General features: G+C 32.1%; 2 protein-coding genes across 7 annotated transcripts; one reads left to right on the top strand and one right to left on the bottom strand.

The window, feature by feature from the left end:
- Positions 1 to 2,222: 2,222 nt before the first annotated feature.
- LOC122607780 (AT-rich interactive domain-containing protein 1-like) lies at positions 2,223 to 18,631 on the bottom strand. Of its 6 annotated transcripts, none has more exons than XM_043780824.1 (4): positions 17,534 to 17,886; positions 10,239 to 10,334; positions 7,946 to 8,509; positions 2,223 to 2,269 (listed from the first exon to the last, which is right to left on the bottom strand). In XM_043780824.1, exons 3-4 carry the CDS (start codon positions 8,424 to 8,426, stop codon positions 2,253 to 2,255), a joined length of 498 nt encoding a protein of 165 aa, XP_043636759.1. In that variant the 5' UTR covers positions 8,427 to 8,509; positions 10,239 to 10,334; positions 17,534 to 17,886; the 3' UTR covers positions 2,223 to 2,252. The 6 variants fall into 6 exon arrangements, with proteins under 6 accessions (XP_043636759.1, XP_043636758.1, XP_043636757.1 ...); XM_043780823.1 differs by lacking the exon at positions 2,223 to 2,269 and having other exon boundaries at positions 5,925 to 8,336; positions 8,409 to 8,509; positions 17,534 to 17,885; XM_043780822.1 differs by lacking the exons at positions 2,223 to 2,269; positions 10,239 to 10,334 and adding an exon at positions 18,403 to 18,631 and having other exon boundaries at positions 5,925 to 8,509; positions 17,534 to 17,589.
- Positions 14,469 to 15,846, top strand: LOC122609225 (zinc finger BED domain-containing protein RICESLEEPER 2-like). The gene is made up of 2 exons (XM_043782283.1): positions 14,469 to 15,422; positions 15,502 to 15,846. Exons 1-2 carry the CDS (start codon positions 14,469 to 14,471, stop codon positions 15,844 to 15,846), a joined length of 1,299 nt encoding a protein of 432 aa, XP_043638218.1.
- Positions 18,632 to 19,695: the final 1,064 nt, after the last annotated feature.

Here is a 19,695-nt window from a genome sequence, read left to right as displayed (position 1 = left end):
GGATGAGTATATATAACTATTGTGTACGTAAACTTAAGTATAAATCCCTTATATCTTAAAAATTTAATCTATGAAAACACAAGACCAGTTACTTATTCGTTATTATATTCATTATTCATATATATAGGAGAGAAGATAAGGTTGTTTAAGGAGAGAAGGAAGAGAGGGTTTTTTTTTTTTTAATTTTCTTCTTTATTTTTCATTATAATTTTTTTTTAGTGAAAACCCATTAAAAAATTAAAAGATAATTCCTTACACATGTGTAGATTTTTATACCTAACACATATCTACACATGTGCAAGCAGTTTTTTTTTTTTTTAAAAAAAAATTTAAATTTTCTTTTTCAATGAGTTTATATATAAAGAATATAGAAAATTAAAATAAATAACAAAACAAGCTAAAAACAAAATTTAAAATCAGCCTTCTCTACTTAAGCAACCTTCTTTTAGGATCCCTACGCTATATATATATATATTTTTAACGAGTTAGTAGTTAACACCCGAAACACCAAAGTGACATCCAATTGAGCAATATGTGGAGTTTGAACCACACATGCTTGAGATGGAACCTAGGACTCTCAACCCCCCCCCCCCCCCCCCAATCAGTTTTGCACGAACGGCCAATTGTTCATCACATATTTGTATGTATTTAACTTGTTTTTTGTTTAAATTGTGTAATAAAGCGACTGAATCCAATTGTTGTCATATACGATGAACATTTGTACATAGATTGTTACAAACAATGTACTTTTGAGCATAAGTTCTTACAATTGTGACACTAACCCAAGGGTTTAATTTAACATAAATCAATTTAGCTGACTAACCAGTTAAATCAATTTAGCTGACTAACTAGTTAAACAGTGCCGTTCTAAAAAGAAAAACTAGTTAGACAGTAATCCGTACCATGAATTTGACAAAATACAAGTATCATACAATGAACCAATGAACTACATATAACTATCATTAAGGGGGTGTTTGGTTCATGAAATTCCTTGAAATTTTTAAAAATTGGAATCTAAATTCCAATCCTTTCTATTGTTTGATTGAAAAATGAATGAAATTGGGATCTCAAAATTTTTATTAAATTCCTTAAAACATAGAATTTACAATTCTCCCACTAAGATGATGGAATGTTAAACATTCCTAGGGAATTCAATTTTTCTTACCAAAATGCCCTCTTACAATTTAACACCAACATAAAAAAGCCTTTCTTTGGAGATCTGATTTGTTGTCCTGTCAGAGATTAACCACCATCACCATCCATCACCATCGCTGATGCTTATTCTGGTGCCACCACCACTTACCGAAATTCCAGCTACCACCGCTGCTTTTTTCGGCTACTGCTGCTACTCATGGGCGATGAAAATAGAGGCCCCTGAGAAAAAGGTGTTTGTATGTTTTTTTGTACGATGGAAAGGATGTATGTGTTGTCTACTATTTTAAAAATACTAATTGCTTTGGAATTTTTTTCTGTTTATGTGTGAAAAATTTTAGGGGATGAATTAATGTTTATGTATGTGTTTCCAGTATGTGGAAAAAAAGTGAGATGGACGTATGAATATGTGATTGTGTAAGCCACTTAGTGTTTGGTGGAGTATATCTTTTTTTTATGCGTCTATTGTACAGTAACTAAATAGATTGTATACGGTACCTAAATAGATTGTATTTTTTATGTGAGTATGAAATAAATTGTGATTGAAGTAAATCGATGATCGAAGCTAGGTTATACGAGTAATAAACAGTAATGATAAATATAATATATGTTTAGTTAAAAATTTTGGATTTACCTTAAATTTTTAAAATCACATCAAAATCGGAACTTATAAACATAAAGGATGACGGCGAATAGGCTTGTGATATCGGATTGTAAACTCAATTTTTTGAAGTCTTTATATTATTAACTTATATATGTAATACAAATAATAAGAGTTGAAGAATTAAGAAAGAAAAATAGATAAATTTACTAATAAGAAAACGATCAATCAAATAAGGTTATAATGTGTTTTGTGTCACACCCCACCTTAGGCGGAATTATAGGATATGACGAAAAGACATAACATAGCACATGGAATTTATAATAGAGTTATACTAAATGAAATCCATAAATGTAATTCCCAAAAGCGGGATAAGACTAGGCAACACGCCCAACGAATAGCAAATGATGTAGCAAATAGAATTCAATGTTCAAATGCAACTAGGAGTCCATGAAAGATCTCTTTATTAGTCTTCCTAAAGTCCTTATACTCAGTCTCCTTAAGCATTGTTATTACCTGAAAATGAATGCTCGAAAATATCAACATAATGTTGGTGAGTTCGTAGGTTTAAAGTAATTCAAATGAGTTTGTTGTGCATGATATATAAAGTTTGGACAATAGTGTAAATATAAACATGTAGTAGCACGTATGCATACTGAATACTGATCAATGCCATCATAGTTATCCAACAACACAATCCCCACTACTCCTGCCAACAACTCAATCACACATTAAATACCAACAACTACCGGCTGGAGTATAAAGTTGGTCGATAGTTATGCAATAGTCTTCAATAGATATCAACAGACATCTATTGCATCATAGAAATCAACACAAGCAAGCTAACATACACATTTCATAAGTACACGTATATGTCCAATAAACAAACTAGTTTTGGCACAGCTAGTAAAGAAATAAAAATATTTTGAGCATCATTTCCCCCCAAAGAAATAATACAAAAAAGGGCCACGAAACTCACCTCAATCAGCAAGCAGTTGTGCAAAGTCCAACAAGGTCGCTAGAATCTACACAACGTATATATTAACAAGTTGCAATTATGGATATGGTCAAGAACCGTCCATTGTAACCCGTATTTGATGAAATACACATATGGCTACACTCAAAGTATTCATAAAATGATTTGTCATATTTTATTAAGTTACAAGTCATATAACTTAATATAGAGTATTTGTCTTGATGATTTATGATTAAATTCTACAAACTCATATTCACTGGAATTTTCGATAACTTTATCAATTTTTATTCTGGATCACCCGAACCAACCGAGTCCTTAAATTTTTACCACTGTAACTTTTATGTGTTAAATACTTAAATGAATTTTTACAGAATTTATTTTGTACTTGAACTATTTTTAAAAATTCGATAATTACAGACTAGTTAATAAATTCACTGTTTGCGCACAGAAAAGTTTTATAAAAGTTAAGGGCTTTCGAAGCTTCAAAAAAATCCAATTTTTTTACTGTACACTCTTAACATCTTAAAAATGTTTCTGGAAAAAAATAATTTTCCAGTTCATAAAATCGACCAAGATATGACTATTTGAATTCGACCTAATTCTGTTCAAAAAACTCAGCTTTGCGCAGTTTTGTTATAAAATTCGTTTGACAACCTTAAACTTCATATTTTTGACACGAAACCACTTCCACCAGAAAGTAGACTTCCTGAACTTAATTTTAGACACCAAAATCGTGACTTAACCATCTTCCATGACCAAGATACGACCTTTCAAAGTTAACAAACCGAATCTGTCCAGATTCTGAAATAATTCCACTTACTATTTTAAAGACTACTACAACTAAATATTTATATAAACTTTCAAATCTTTCCAACACCTATTTAAATATGTTATTATGATATCCATGTCTTCATAATTAGATTTCTTAATTATATTAATTATTACGCTACGATTAATACATAAACTTTTAAGATTAACGTGATTTATACTTCAAGCTCTTGATTTAACCTTAAAAAAACCCTTTCATTCATTATTATAAATTTTGCCATAATATACATATTCATCAACATAGGTTACTTATAAATAAAGATTAATAAATAAAAAGATATGCTTATATATATATATATATATATATATATGAAAAGAGAAGACAAGTGATTCACCCCAAGATTGATGATTTCCTTCTTAGATACCTTGAAAAAAAAATAGAATATAATCTTTAAAATTTTATTATTAATTGTAATTTAAATCAATATTCATAAGAATTATAATTAAACTTACCAATAAATTATAGCTTTGATCTTGATAGGGTTTCCCTCTTTTATTCTCTCTGGTTCGACGCAAGAAGGAGAAGAAAGAAAAAAAATAATTTTTTTTTTTTTTGTTTAGGTATTTACTTATATTTATTATAAGGATAAGTGTTTTAGAGTTTGAATGTAATTAGGATATATTAATATATAATTAAACAAGAGTTCTAATATAATTACAATTTCTCTTTTCTTTTCTTTTTTTTTCTTCTTGGCCGTCCCCCTTAAGTATACTCCACCATTTTTATTATTTTTTTTTTGCTTTATTTATTTAACTTTTAATTTATTAGTACAATAAAACTATTATTATTATTACTATATATATAATTATTGAAATTTATTATTATAGACTTTAAGCCATTTTTCTACACTTGTTATACTATTAGAGTTTAATTCTAAGTCTAATAAGAAAATTTAATCTATATACATTTAAAAGAACTAATTTAATAAAATAAATAAATTAAAATGACAGGGCACGTGTCGTTTTAATAACATTTCAATCATGTTTTAATTTATTGGTAGATTACTAAGGGGTTCCCGCCGATTTACCCCATTATTATTATTATTATTAAATAAAATTGTTACATAAATAAGATAAAATCATATAATACAAAGAGAAGTTAATTTTGTCATTTGATAAAACTTATATATGAATTCATTTAAATGAATTCCATAAAATTCCATTAACCAAACACAAGATACATTTTGAAACTTTTAGATTCCAATTTCTTTGAATTCTAATTTATTCAAAAACTAGTTAATCAATCCGGGTTTAACCCAGGCATGTTAATTAAAACTTTAAAATATAAAATAAAATAATTTTTTTTATGTAATATATGTTTTTAAAACATTATAACTTGATATAAATCTAATAATTCAATTAAAACAATAATTATATAGTTAATAAATCAACTAAATAAAAAAATACATGTTATTTGTAATAATATTATATAAGAGAGATTTTTTATTTTTTTAATAAATGATTGATATTTTAGTTAAACATGTAAAGAACTATTTCTATTTTATTTATATACTAGTTAATCAGCCCGGCTTCAAGCCGAACATTTTTTATAAAATTTTAAAAGCAATAAAAATCTAAAAAAATGTATATAATTTTTGTTATTGATATATTATAACTTGGCTTGAAGATATTAATTTGATTAACACAACAATCATATATATTACTACCTATTGCATTAATAAAACATAAAAAAACATTTATGATATTATATAAAAAAGTATTTATTTTGTTTTCTAATTAAAAGAATAAATTTGTAGACATCATAAATAAAATAAAACATTTTGAAAATATATTATTGGCTATTTATCTCTAAAATTTTATTAATTAGATATGACATCATAAATAAAATAAAAACATTTTTAAAAAATTTGTAGACATACCACATTATAATCGTTTCTAAAAATAGTTTAAAAAACAATCCTTCTTTATTATATATAAAGATATTTTGTGAATCAAAACTACCTAAGAATAATGGTATGAAATGCCAATTTACTTTCCTCTTTATACATAATTGCACCATAAACTTTTGATTGATCCGATTGTAAAACACGAACTTTTATACATAATTGCACCATAAACTTTTTGATTGATCCGATTGTAAACCGAACTTTTAAAATTTGTCTGCATATGTTCATTACCATCAAACTTTAACTGTTGCTAAAAAGCTTTCAAAATTAGTTCACATATGTTTGTCAAATTATTTGAATTTTATAATGACTATATATACAAAATTTGAACGTTTAACAACTAAATCTGACTTTTTTTAAAAAGTTTGATAAATATAATATTAAAACTACCATTGCATATTGAACAAATTTGAAAAACTATGGCAACCAAAGCAATAAAAAGATTCGTGATTCAACTATGTACAAACTGAAAAGTAAATAATTTATATTTAGCATAGTCTAACATCTTAATTCTCATGTTAGTTTATCTTGATAACCTTCTGCCATATCATTAATAGACAAGGTAGCTATGTTGGTTATGAGAATTCAATACTTTCACCAACGAGTTAGAGATTCAAAGTTTAAAAGTCTTGAGGGGTGATCATCCCTTGCGAGAGGACCTCTGCTTCTTCTCAAAGAGACCATGCGAGTGGACTTGAACTCCACGGATTTAGTTGGTGAAAGATTGAATATCAAAGCATCTAATAATGAGTAGCCGCTAAAGCATGAACAAGTCCAATATACGAAAGTTTAGCATAAAACTTAAAACTTCTAGTCATTATTCATTCACTTCAAATTCTACCATGAAAGCAGCCATAACCACCATCAAACTTACAACCTACTTATGTTTACTATGTCCATCTTTATCTATATCTATACTCCTTTATAAAACAAACTCTCTCTCACCCTCCTTAATTTTAAAAACCTGAAATGACACATTTGCCTTCCATCTTAATACATCTTTATTTCTATTTTATAGACTGTGACTAAAATGCCCTTAAAAAAATTCAATCTCTATTTCTTCCTCACGCAAAAACACGTTGCAAAACCCTAACTCAAAATTCGTCCCCCGCCATAATTCATCACATCTCCGACCGCAATGAAATTACTTTTACGTTAATAACCACACCATCACCGTTACCGCCGCGACATTGCGCGGGTACCAATCAGTCTCTCTCCAAGTCTCTCTCCAAAACACTTCAAGTATAGATAAATAAATCAATCATTATTCTTCAAACTATGCATATTAGATCTTGAACCAAGGTTTCGAGTATCCAACCCCATGGTCCATGATGTACTCTAGTTGTACCTCTTGGTATATATGAGACCTATAATTAACGAGCTCTTGCAAAAAAACCTAATGTAGCTCGATTTGTAACACAAATAGATGAAAACTAGCCTTAGTTGCACGAAAGCAACAAATCTTAATGGTGTGTTTTCTTAATCAATTGATACCCACTGCATGAAGTTATCAATTATCTCATGATAAACAATTTAAAACTTAGACTTTAACCTTAACCTATGGTAATTTGACTCATCTAACCAACAAGGAGTTCGCCTAGTGATTAGGGAAGCACTCGGTGACAAGAACAATTCCTTTAAGGTACCCGTTACTAATAAAGCCTAAACCCACATGTAAAGTTCTAAAGACACAAGTTCGATCCTTCGGGGGTGCCCAAATCATTTGGGGATTAGGATGGAGATATTGTACCGTCATCATATTTCTCATATGGGGTGAGTCGACGGGTATCCAATTGTGGTACTGGGCTAAGATTCTCTCCATTTACCCCTTTTCATTTAACTCATCTAGCCAAAAGTTAGTAAAATCAACTAATAATATTCATGAAAGGCACCCTTAGACAGAAAAGCTTCAACTAGTAATCACCATGCAAAGCCCTACATCTCAAACCATACATGACCAACTTTACCTATGAACTAAAAATGATATCAACATCATAAGTAGCATGCTTAGAAAATTAAGGAAAAAATCTATCCAAAGTTGCCAACCTTGACCATCGATTCCTTATATGATTTTAGTTGGGAGAATATCTATTTGGTTTTAAAAGAAACAAGAGACGGAAGAAAAACATTACTTGTGAAAGCCGAACTTATAACACTCATATGAGAATTGAAATCTTCTTAGCTATATGTGTTCCTGATTTCACAACAAAAAAGATGCAGCCTACCTCTGACCTATTAAGTAACCAACTTTCATAATTTTTGAAGCAGGGCCTGCACCATCAACTTGAGCCCTCTTTTGTGACCCTTTGGAACAAGGGGTTGTTTTCTCTTCTTCTTCATTATCAGTGTCTACTAATGTACAGCCTGACCTAGTTTTTATGCTTAGTTGTCTAGGAAGGTATACGTTGAAGTAATAGCTTACTATGGTATTAGCTGACTTTGATGGAAAACTTTCCAATGCGATTTTAATAAAATTATTACCTTCCAAATTTGGATTGGTTTTCACAATTCGGGCAAACTTCTGCTGCTCTGATTGCTTCCATAACTTTGCAACAACTTCTCCCATCTCATTAAACTTCCAAATTTGGAAGGCAGGTCCCAGATCATTGTGAAGACGGGCTGTTTTTTCGTTGATGTGGCTCTTGACACAGAGGATAGATCCAGGGTTGTAGCAATCACAACGATGACTTCTCCCTCTCCCAATCACATCATTTGCGGCTTCTGGACTTCTATGGTTGTTAGACCATATTACTGTGCCTGACCAATTTGAAGAGTCTAAATTGTTGATAGTGTTGTGAGGGTATCTCCTTTGAGGTGGGCCAGTCCACTCAGGCACACTAGCTTGAAACCGTGGTCCAAGCGGGATTACTAACTGTTTATTGTCATCAATTATATGATTGAACCAGTCTGGTGTAGAAGAATTTTGATGTTTCTGTTTTTTAACCTGTTTCGATGACTTCATGCTTGAAGAATTGCGAAACTTGTTACAACACAGCGAGTCACAATATAGCCCTTAAAGTGAACTCACTGCTCAAGGATACCCACCTGATTGTATGAAAAGATGATACAAACCTTATTTAGCAATGATGGAAGAAATAATATTGCGGAGCTATGAAACATAAACACAAAACACGGGTTTGCTAAAATATGAACATTTCAATGAGACTATATATTAATATCGATATTTACAAACAAGAAATGTATTGCTTTTACACGATGATATGGTCGAAATGTGACGTAATTTTTTCATACAGCATTTTTTGGATCTCCATATTTTGACCAATCAATAATGCTTAGAGAATGACACTAATTATTTCCAGAACGACGCAAGTTATTTCTAGATAGACGTTTATTCTCTCTATATTGATCTTCCATTTTGCAACTTTCAGCGCACAAAGAAATTTGTAGCATCTCCATTTGTCATATTGGTGCATTCCCACAAAGTATCAAGCAACAAACAGCATACAGCCGAAATTTAGAAGTAAGAGAAAATGAAAAAGATATAGGAAAGATCTTACGAAAAAAGTATTGCTGTTGGTAATTATGATGATTGTGAATGAGCGAATGTTGTAGATGAGCAAATAGAGTTGGTAATTGGCACAACCACATCCAATCATGCAACTATGAGAGAATTCTTTACGACATGCCAAACTAGAGAGTTAGGTAATTTGAAAATGACATATAACAGCTAAAAACCAAAACAAAAATTATAACCTAAAATCTATTAACCATTAATCTGGGAGCATCATGCCAAAACTGCAGATGGGTCATGCTCCTTCAAAATGCTCTACACCTTGTGCTCTGATATGTAGATACTTTGAGCAGACCCTATAAATTACAATCAAGTTGCAGCTTAAACTATAGATACTTATATGGTTAGCTTTATTATTCGTAGGATTATTCATCTAAAATCTTAGTTGTCTTCAAAACTGCAGATAATTTCACTTTCTTATATACAGAGGACATTTCTTTCACAAACTTCTACGGTATCAGAGCAATAAGCTCTTCTCTCATATAATCCCTCTTCCCTCGATAGCTCTATCTTGTGTACTTAACTTCTTTAATTGAGTTTTTATGAAATCTTGTCACCTCTGCTCAGGCATTACCGTGGTGACGGAAACAATCAAACACATATAGCTAATGTAATAACCTACCTAACCGCTCACAGACATCTATAGTCAGCGCTGGTTCCTTCCTTACAACAACAGTACCCGATGTGCATGGTATTTTTTTTTTTGGGGGGGGGGGGGGTAAGATGTAGACGGTACCTGTGGTAACCACAGGTAGAAAGACTACAGAAGGAACTATGGATTATGGAATGTCATGCATAGATTATGCAATGCGGAAGTCAGAAATATGATGTGTATGAAGATATGATTGGTCGCAGTACAAATAGAACATATTTTATGGATGAAAAATATGTAACGGCATTAATAAGCATGTGCATAAATACACTTTTGGTTGCCAAACTAGTATAAACTTTCGAAAATGCAAATATAGTACACAAAACAAAGCTATAACTAGGCTCCATAATTATTTATAGAAAAAAAATAAAAAAATAAAATAACCCAGCCCACACAAACACATGATTTTTAACATAAGATACCCTCTAAGATGAAAGTAAAAACCACAGGACTTTTAATCCCCCTTATACTACAATATGAGGACTATGATGATAAGTCTTCACCAAATAAAAACTAAAGGCATGAATAAACATCATACTCAAACAGCAAGGTGTATGGATTGAAAGTAAAGATAGAGGAAGACATCTCACCCAAAACTGCTAACTATCCAGGCCACAAAAATGACTTTCGGAGCTCCAAAATCAATCTCCACTGATGCAAATGTTGGCTCAGGTGCTATGAACCCTCTGTCCAAAAATCAGAAAGATCCAACCGTTCAATCACCCGGAAATGCCAGATTGGTGCTGTTAAAAACGGGAAAAAATATATACTTCATTTTTTGTTCCTTCTTTTTCCTTTTTTTGCTTAGTAAGATGAATATATTTAGCGTATAATACATAGGTATTTATGGTTCTTTCTGCCAGGCCTAATTCTATGCGTTTCATTAGAATCCCATTAATAAACTGGTAAAACTAAGTAAACATTCAATATGAAATTAAAACGATAAGATCAGTATTTAAGGTACACAACCTCCTTCTTTTGGTGCAAAAGATACCCTACTTATCCAAATGTAGCTTTATGGTACAAAACCTTCTTGACTTTTTTTGTGTTAAATTAAGAGAGTGAACTTTAAATTTCAATAACCTACAGCCTATTAAATATGAACAATATAACCTAAACCCAATAAAAAGACCTTCCCTTTATCACTTTCAAACCACAACTGGACTTAGGTATATACCAGTGCCACCATCACCATTACTGCTAGGGTGAACAGAAACCTATTTAACTGGCTTAAACCAACCAAAATAGCTGATTTAATCACATAGCGGATGGTTTAGTGTTAAATCTTTGAATAATTGAAGTTTTTACTTCAGTTATGGCTCTTTCTTTGGAACCAGATAAACCGATCTGATCTAAATAGGTTTCATAAAAAATTTAATATATAATCAATATTCACATCTACTTAACAAGGGTTAAACTCTAAAAGGAAGCTTCGTTTGCATGCACATTTATATTTTCAAGGAAGGCCTTGTGTAGGAATAAGTGATATTACTAAATAACAAGAAAAATTGTTAGGAATCAGGTTGCACATCACAACGGAAGTAAATAAGCAAGATAAATAAAGAACATGAGATGGGTATCTTACACAATATGTGTATACTAATCCAAAACTGCAATTAGGGATTCCATTATGCTCAGTACAACAAAGTACAATGAATAGAAGGATTACATATATAGGAGTACAACTAGGGTTTATTACTTGGGAACCAAGAAAACCAAATGGGCCTCTTAAACAATTAATAAACTGGCCCCAACAAGCCCACAAGGACTTCAAACCTAACAAGCGTACCTCTACAGACTACCGAAATACCGTACCGATCGTAACGATTCTAAGGTTTGACAGCTTTTAATTTCGGTATTATATGGTACGAGATGGGTACTATCGAACTATAACCGAAAAAATACTACTAGACATTATTAGCTCTTAAATAAATATTGATATGACATGCGTCTTTATAGTTTATAGTATTCAAAAGGGGGTAGCGGCGCAACTTGTTGCCCGACTATTTTCCATTGTAATGTAATGACTTTCTGTGAGTAATTATATGGAATTTGGACGTTGATCATTAAAAAAAAAGTAGACAAGTACCATGCTAGATGGAAAGCTCATAAAAAAGTAAAGAATACTATGGTGGTAACAACTTCATTGTTAAAATACAAGGAAAAAAGCAAGTTGTCGGAGTACTATATGATATGTTTTTTAGTCTTCAATAAATAATTATCTTGTATTTTTTCCTCGCAATAATTGCTATGAAATAAGTTATGGCAGATCTCAACACATGTAACTATTCATACACACCTCTTTTCCTAGAAGCAATTAAATTTTTCTACTCTTTTTCAAAATAGGTTTTTTCTACTCTTTTTCGGAGTTCAGCACTAGGCAGAATACTATAAAACCAATACTAATACCAATGCTAGTACGGGTACCATTAGTTCGGTATAGGAAATTGGGAAAATGATTTGGACCTTTTCGGTTTAAGGCGGTTCAGTATTATTCCAATCTTATGTTCAATCCTAAGAGCGTCCTATTAACTTTATTTTTCCAAACGTTCGCCATTATTTATAACAAACCATATGGTCTAGTCTTAGAATTTTGGATAGATTGAACTTTAGTGTTTGGTTATGGCTACCTAAAAAGTCTAAATCATATTAACTGGCTACCTAATAAGTTGTGGTGGATACCCAACACATGTTATAAGTGATGCACGACTCTTTTCCAAGAAGTTTGTTTTTTCCTACTCTCTCTTTTTCAAAATAATTTTCTCTACTCTTTTTCAAAATAACTTTCTCTACTCTTTTTCAGAGTTTAGCACTAAGTGATGCACTACGGGTACCATTACTACAGAAAAATGGTTTGAACCTTTTCGGTATAAGGTGGTTTGGTACGGTAATCGTACCGATACTACCCAATCTTGAGTTCGATCTTAAGAGCCTCCTACTTACCTTATTTTCCCAAATGTTCACCATCATTTATAACTAAAAAGAAGCATAGATTTGGTCTTATAAATTTAGATAAACAGATCATTAGAGTTCAATCATGGCTACCTATAAAGTCCATTGCTGTAAAACTCTGACTGAGTCCGTCGAGAACTCGGACACTGATTGGCTATGTTGTTAATCACGGTGGTATAACGGTGTTATAACGGTTATCGGTCCTTCCCCAAAATAACGGTCAATATAACGGTCCCGTTATTAACGGTGGTATTTACCGTTATTTTACCGATATTTAGCTTTTGATATTTTGGTTGTAACGGTGTTATAACATGTTTTTTTCTTTTCCCCTTTTTTTGGGCCCAAAACTAATAAATGCCTTGTTTTTTAATAGTCCATACTACTAACTAGATAAAAGCCCAGATCCCATCTATTATTTTAACACAAGATAAAAAAGAAAAACATGTTCCAACCCTAAAATAACGGTCAAAACCCTAATTTTAACACAAGATCTTGGGAAACAAATGGATAACTTGGTTGATGTGGATTCGGAGGAAGATTTTGAAAACTAATGATTTGAATTTCATCTATCGTGTTTCAAATAATTTTAAGCTTGACTTTAAAGTTTAATATTAGTATAAAGTATTAACTATTTTGGAATTTTTACATATATATATATATAATTATATATAGCATAATATTATGATAACCGTTATACCACCATTATACCACCGCTATAACCGATATATCAAATACCGGTCGTCGACCACTACAACCGTTATTCGACCATTAAAACATAGCCGATTGGAGATCGGCTCCTCCATGAGTCGGATCCGGCTGGATCAAACTAAAAATCGGCCAACATTCAAAACTCGGGTCAACTAGACTCGACTGACTTAGGTCAACTTTGTTATGTTAAAGTTGCGTTTCTAAACACATAAGCTTTTGAAGTATTATGTTAAGGTAACTAAACAATTATGTTTTATGTTAGACTCGTACGAGTCAAAACAGGGTAGAAAAGAGACGACTCGGACATCGACTCGGATTGTCTCGTACGAGCCGTGTTGTGACTCGGACCGATTCGTATCGTATCGGTAATCGGGCGAGTCACAAAAAGAAGAAAAAACTGGAGGAAGAGGAATATATAGCCATTAACGAGCCGCCGGTGATCGGGAGGAAGATTTGGAACGTTGACCGATCCATGGTGATGATGATTGATGACGATGACGTTTCGTTTAGCTTTACGATCGCCATATCTAGATCTAAATACATATATTATGAAGATGAAGATGTAAGTTTATATTCAATATTAAAAGAAAATGGGGATCCAGTGAAAAGGATGATGTTTAACAAATGATGTTGTTTTCTTTATTGATAAAGAAAAGTGAGGATAGGCCGATAGAGTGAATGAGTGATTACTGATGAGATACAACATACAAGTACTCAAAAAGTATTTGTATTCCCTATGAATCATTATAGCCGATAAATCAAATAGTCAGATCTAACGGTTGAAATTTATTCTCAACTTTACATTGATAATGGGTGATGGGCCTGGCGAAACTTGATGCACTCCTTTCTCCAATATTTAACTGATATATTAGTTAATTAGTTACTCCAATCAAAAAAATGTTTAATCTGTAATTTTTTTTTATTTTTATGACTCTTACGATACGAGTCACGATACGAATGACGATTCAAAAATCTGGAAAACGAGTCGTATCAAGAGCCACGAGTCGACAACTATGCATATAATTTCAAACTAAGCTGAGTCACGAGTTCCGCAACCCTGGTAAAGTCGCGAGTCCCCCCCCCCTGCCGATCGGAAAAAGGTCTTGAATTTCTGTCCCATATCTAGTCATCGAGGTATTGACATTGGTAAAGCTGTTGAGATGTGTTTGATCAAATGGGGGATAGAGTCCAATGTGTTTACAGTTACTGTAGCTACAGCAAATGATGTAGCTGTTAATTATCTACAAAGTAAGTTTGCAAATTGGGACAAATGTGTTTTGGAAGGAAAATGGTTACACGTGCGGTGCATTGCTCATAACATGAATTTAATTGTGCAAGAAGGCTTAAGTCATATAGGGGGGTCAGTTGATTCTATCAGGGCTGTTGTTAAGTATATCCGTCAATCTCCTCAAAGGTTGAAGAAGTTTAGAGAATATGCTCAACTTGAAAAGTGTACAAGCACCCAGAGTCTGATTCTAGATGTCCCTACTCGTTGGAATTCTACATACATGATGTTGGAAACGGCACAAAGTTATGAGAAGGCATTTGCTAGATATGATAGCGAGGAGCGACATTATAGAGATGATCTTGAAAAAACTGGAGTGCCTACAGCAGCTGATTGGGCAAATGTGAGGAGATTGGCTAAGTTTTTGGAGCACTTTTATGAGCTGACTTTGAAAGTATCTGGTACCATTTATGTGACAACAAACACATTTTTGGATGACATCACTTCTATTTATGCACTTCTGAAAAATGTTGTTAGTGGTGGTGTTCGTGATTTAAGTCTTTTAGATATGGCAAAGCTGATGAAAAGTAAGTATGACAAGTATTATGGAAGTCTTGAAAAGTGTAATATGCTTACACTTGTTGCTTCAATGCTTGATCCAACCCGTAAGGATGACTATGTTGAAGTCTTACTTGTTGATGTGTATGGAGAGATTGAAGGGTCCTCTATGTGTAACATGATAAAAGAATTTCTTTATCAATTGTATGATGATTATGTAAGAATTCATTCAACGTCGGACCCATCTATGGAGGCTTCTCATCCTTCCTCACTGTTTAATCAACGCTCCACGTCTACTGTAATAGAGCCATCGATCATGCTAAAACAAAAGGTAAATGATCTTTACTTATTTCATTTAAAATAATATTTTTCTTCATGTATTATTTAACTTTATATTTCTTATCAAACAGGTGAGAATGGAGATGAAAAGAAGGAAGTCTGAAAGTGGAGCGAGACATTCAAAATCTGGGCTAGATAGGTATTTAAAGGAGGAGACTGAAGATGAAGATGAAGGTGACAGGTTTGACATACTGAACTGGTGGAAGGTTAACAGTCCGAGGTTTCCTATCTTGTCTTTGGTAGCTAGGGATGTTCTTGCAATTCCAATATCGACCGTGGCTTCAGAATCCGTCTTTAGCACAAGTGGAAGGGTGTTAGATGCATTTAGGAGTTCTCTTACTCCTACTATCGTTGAAAGTTTGATTTGCACTCAAAATTGGCTTCGTGCACGTCCAGTGGATGTTGCAGAAAAATAATAATTTACGAAATTATATGTATTTGAAAGTTAATATATATCATAAACTCTAAGTATAGAGACTTCAAATGTGATTAAAAGGAAGATAAAAGAAAAGGGCTTTTCAGCTAGTATTGGAACGGGCTAGTATCTTTAAAGGAGGAACCCTAAATATATATATATATATATATATATAAACAGCTACATCTATTTCCTTTTCTTTCTTCTCTCCAAACACGGCCACCATCATTGGCCACAACAATCAATCGCCACCAGTCCACCACTTTCGATCTAACACTACCTTACACCACCACCATCAGTGACGACCAAATAGAGATACCGTTTTTTAGGTTCCTTGCAAAGTCTTAAGAGGGCAACACTATTCTAAAAAAATTGGGCTGCAAACCAAACTTGTATAGAATCTTGGCACATATGGCAAAGCCACAAAAAAAAAGTTCTCTTGGAGAGTAAGGCATTATATGAGATGTAAAGTAACCCGTCAACCTTAGCACTTTTGGAATAAATCAAATTCTAGATAAACAGATTTTGGGATAAAGAGAATTGGGTCGTTAATTAAGCAAAGATGAAGCCTACCTATAAACCTATTGACACTTGTGTTTGGAGCTTCTTGTCCTTCATATGTTCTGAAGAACGATACTAGGATTCATTGATAAGGACTCATGAACCACCAACATTGCCTCCATGCATCGTTAAAAGCTTGTGGCATAAACCACCTCATGGTGCCCTGCAACTATCAAAAGATCAACCTCACCACTATAGCCTCTCTCGCCATCATCTCGTCATCTATTATATGACCCTCATGATTGGCCTGGCAGCCACGTTGCATACTTGCATTTCTCTCCTTCATTCCAAGTGAACCAACCACTATTGTTTAGCAGATATCTCTCTTCCCATATTTAAAACTATTTGACCTTCCATATAGTTGGTGTTTTTCCATATCAAAGAACTTCGGATAAAGAAAATTTCATCCTAATATTCTAGGTGGGGATATGTTGTCAAAAAATAACTGACATGACACCTACGCAAACACGTGTATTTGCACAATCGTATATCCCCGAGTTCCACCAAGACTACCAACAAGAACATGGAATTGTTGGAATATGTTTATATTCCAACAGGTATCAGATATGATTGCAGAGAAATCACAGTCATCACAAGAATAACCATGTAAACTGATCCTAACAGAAACTTTTAGCAGCACTTTGCAAGGTACTTGGTCATGCGGGTTTTGTCATAAAATAGGGGGAAAATTTGGAAGCTTTTTTTCTGTTCATCGAGAATAGGCACCCTAAATGCATATCAACATTTACCTGATGCGCTCATAACAAGAGAATGGAAGCTAGTTTTGATATATATATATATATACACTAGCACGTTACCCGCGCAATGCGGCGGTGGTCGTGACAATGCCGTTGTAGTTGGGGGCGAGTGTTGGTGGTGGAGACGGCGTCGAGTGGTGTGGATAATTTATATAAATGGTTAATGAAAATATATTAAAGAATAAAGGATTGGTAGTGTAAATTAATCATTAATGTTATGGGGTAGTGTATGTTGAAATATTTTAAGGGGTGCTAAGTGAAAATATTACATATTTTCAACACTTCCATAAATTAAAGGGGCTATTTCTTTTATAATATAGTATGGATATATTCAAATACTAAAAAGGTGCATCAAATGTGTGTACTTACAATATGGATTTTCAGTTGCAGTCTTGGATGATTCTGCATATGCAATCTAACAACTCCTGCAAATAGACAGCAAAACCAAACATCAACTTCTGATGTTTTTAAACGACTATATCACAATAAGAAGCCGTAAACATTTCAACTATTATTTGACAGCGAGTCAAAAAACAAGATGTTGCTTTACTTTTCCCCAAAACAAATCAAACAACTTCCCACTGATGTAACTTTAAAAAATTTTCCGCCTCCCTTTTTCACATTCAAAACATATTCATCCATGTTTCCTTCAAATCATCTAACTATTTCGAATCATTTTTCTATTCTTTCTTATCAATTTCTATCTTATTCTTGGTTGAAAAAATCAACTTCCTTGTTACTTCATCTCGAAGAATCTTCTTCAAAAGTTACAACGCATCAAAAAAGAATAAAAACTACAAAATAGACAAAAAGGAATCAAAGTAAAAGAAATTCCAAAAACATGTATCTCTCTATATTATCTAGAGAATAAACTAAAGTACAAAACAGAATAACTATATCACACAAAAATAATTATAGACAAGAGGACCACAATTATTAGACTTCAATTATTTCCTTTCATTTTTAATAGACAATATTTTTAAAAAATGGAAATCTACATACAGTCAAAATAGTTTTCTTTACAAAGCTAGTACAAGAAAAAAGAATATCAGCTTTTTACAAAGCTACCTAATTTTTAATAATAACAAGATTAATAAATAATAAAAATAACAACAACAAAAACAATAAAAATACCAATAAGGACACGATTGGCGCCACTTATTTCATATAATTAAATTAGGAAACAATAAAATTAATTAAAATAAATGCATAGATCTATAGATAAACAAATAAATTACCATAATCTGTCTCTTAAATCAAATTCGCTGATAAATCTCCAGCTGAGTTCTGCTCAGCTGCAAATTTAAACTTATAATTGGCAATTACAATTCCTAGTGATTATAAATTATGTATTTTACGCTAATACAATTTAATCATTTCATATTTGAAACGATAAATTGAATTTCATTTATGTATCAGTAATGAGTGGAGAAAATTTAGAGGAAGGTTATTGATGAAGAAGATGTAAAGGTTAGTGAAAGATAAATTTTTATAACAGATTATTTTTCTGTTTTATTATATTTATTTTGTCAAAAAATATATTTTAAAAACTTTTACGAGGTGCTGGGCGATGTTGAATGTAAAACTAATTGATGTTAAAGGTGGTAGTGTATTTATTTTAAATATAGAGGGATCTATATTGTAAATTACGGAGAATTTCATAAGGATATTATAAATATATGAGACGAAGATGTTTAAATTAGTAAATAGATAGGAGGGGTATTTTTTGTTTTTTAAAGGTAGAAAATTTAAAGAAAAAAATGGGTGCTTTGTTTTATTAGATAACGAGATGGGTACTCGCGTAATGCAGCGGCGATGGCGGCAATGAGTGGTGCTAGTGGCGGTTGAGGTAACAATGTGGTTATTAATCTAAAGGTAATTGACGTAAATGTTAATGTAGTTATTTAATGGTTAAGAGATTTATCTTTTGTAAATAACTTTATTAAGAATATTATAGAAATGTTAGGTGAAAATATTTAAATTAATTAATAAAGAAGATGAATAGTTTTTTTTTGGTAAAGGGTTGTTTACCTGGAGATAGATAGTTTTCTTCATCATCTTCTCTTTGAAGATAGATAGTTTTGATAAATATGAGCGTAAAATATTTTAGTAATATATTGTGAAGATTTAATGTGAGAGTTTGAAATGTGTTGAAAATTAAAGGTATTTTGGGTATTTTAAAGGTAGAAAGTTAAAAATGAGGAGAGTAGTTTGTTTATTAATATAGTATAGATAATATAGATATATAGATAAAAATATTTTTAAAGGTTAATCGGAACCAATGATAAAGTCCACGCCATAAAGTAAATTTCTGAGTAATGTCATGTGTGTTTTTCAATTGGGGGATGAGAATATAAGGCTGTCGGGTATCTAAGCTTAAGTGTGCAACACTTACATATTGTTTTTTAATCCATAAAAATCATGGGGTGCCCATGCATTTATTCATTAAACAAAAAATAAGAAAATATTAGTATGTAAGGGGTTCCACACCTAAGCTTAAGTGTCGGACAACCTTATATTTCCTTTTCCCT

Source organism: Erigeron canadensis, chromosome 7 (genome assembly GCF_010389155.1).
Source record: "Erigeron canadensis isolate Cc75 chromosome 7, C_canadensis_v1, whole genome shotgun sequence".
Lineage (NCBI taxonomy): Eukaryota > Viridiplantae > Streptophyta > Magnoliopsida > Asterales > Asteraceae > Erigeron > Erigeron canadensis.
Note: the sequence above shows the minus strand (reverse complement) of the source record. Positions and strands in the feature narration are given on the sequence as shown.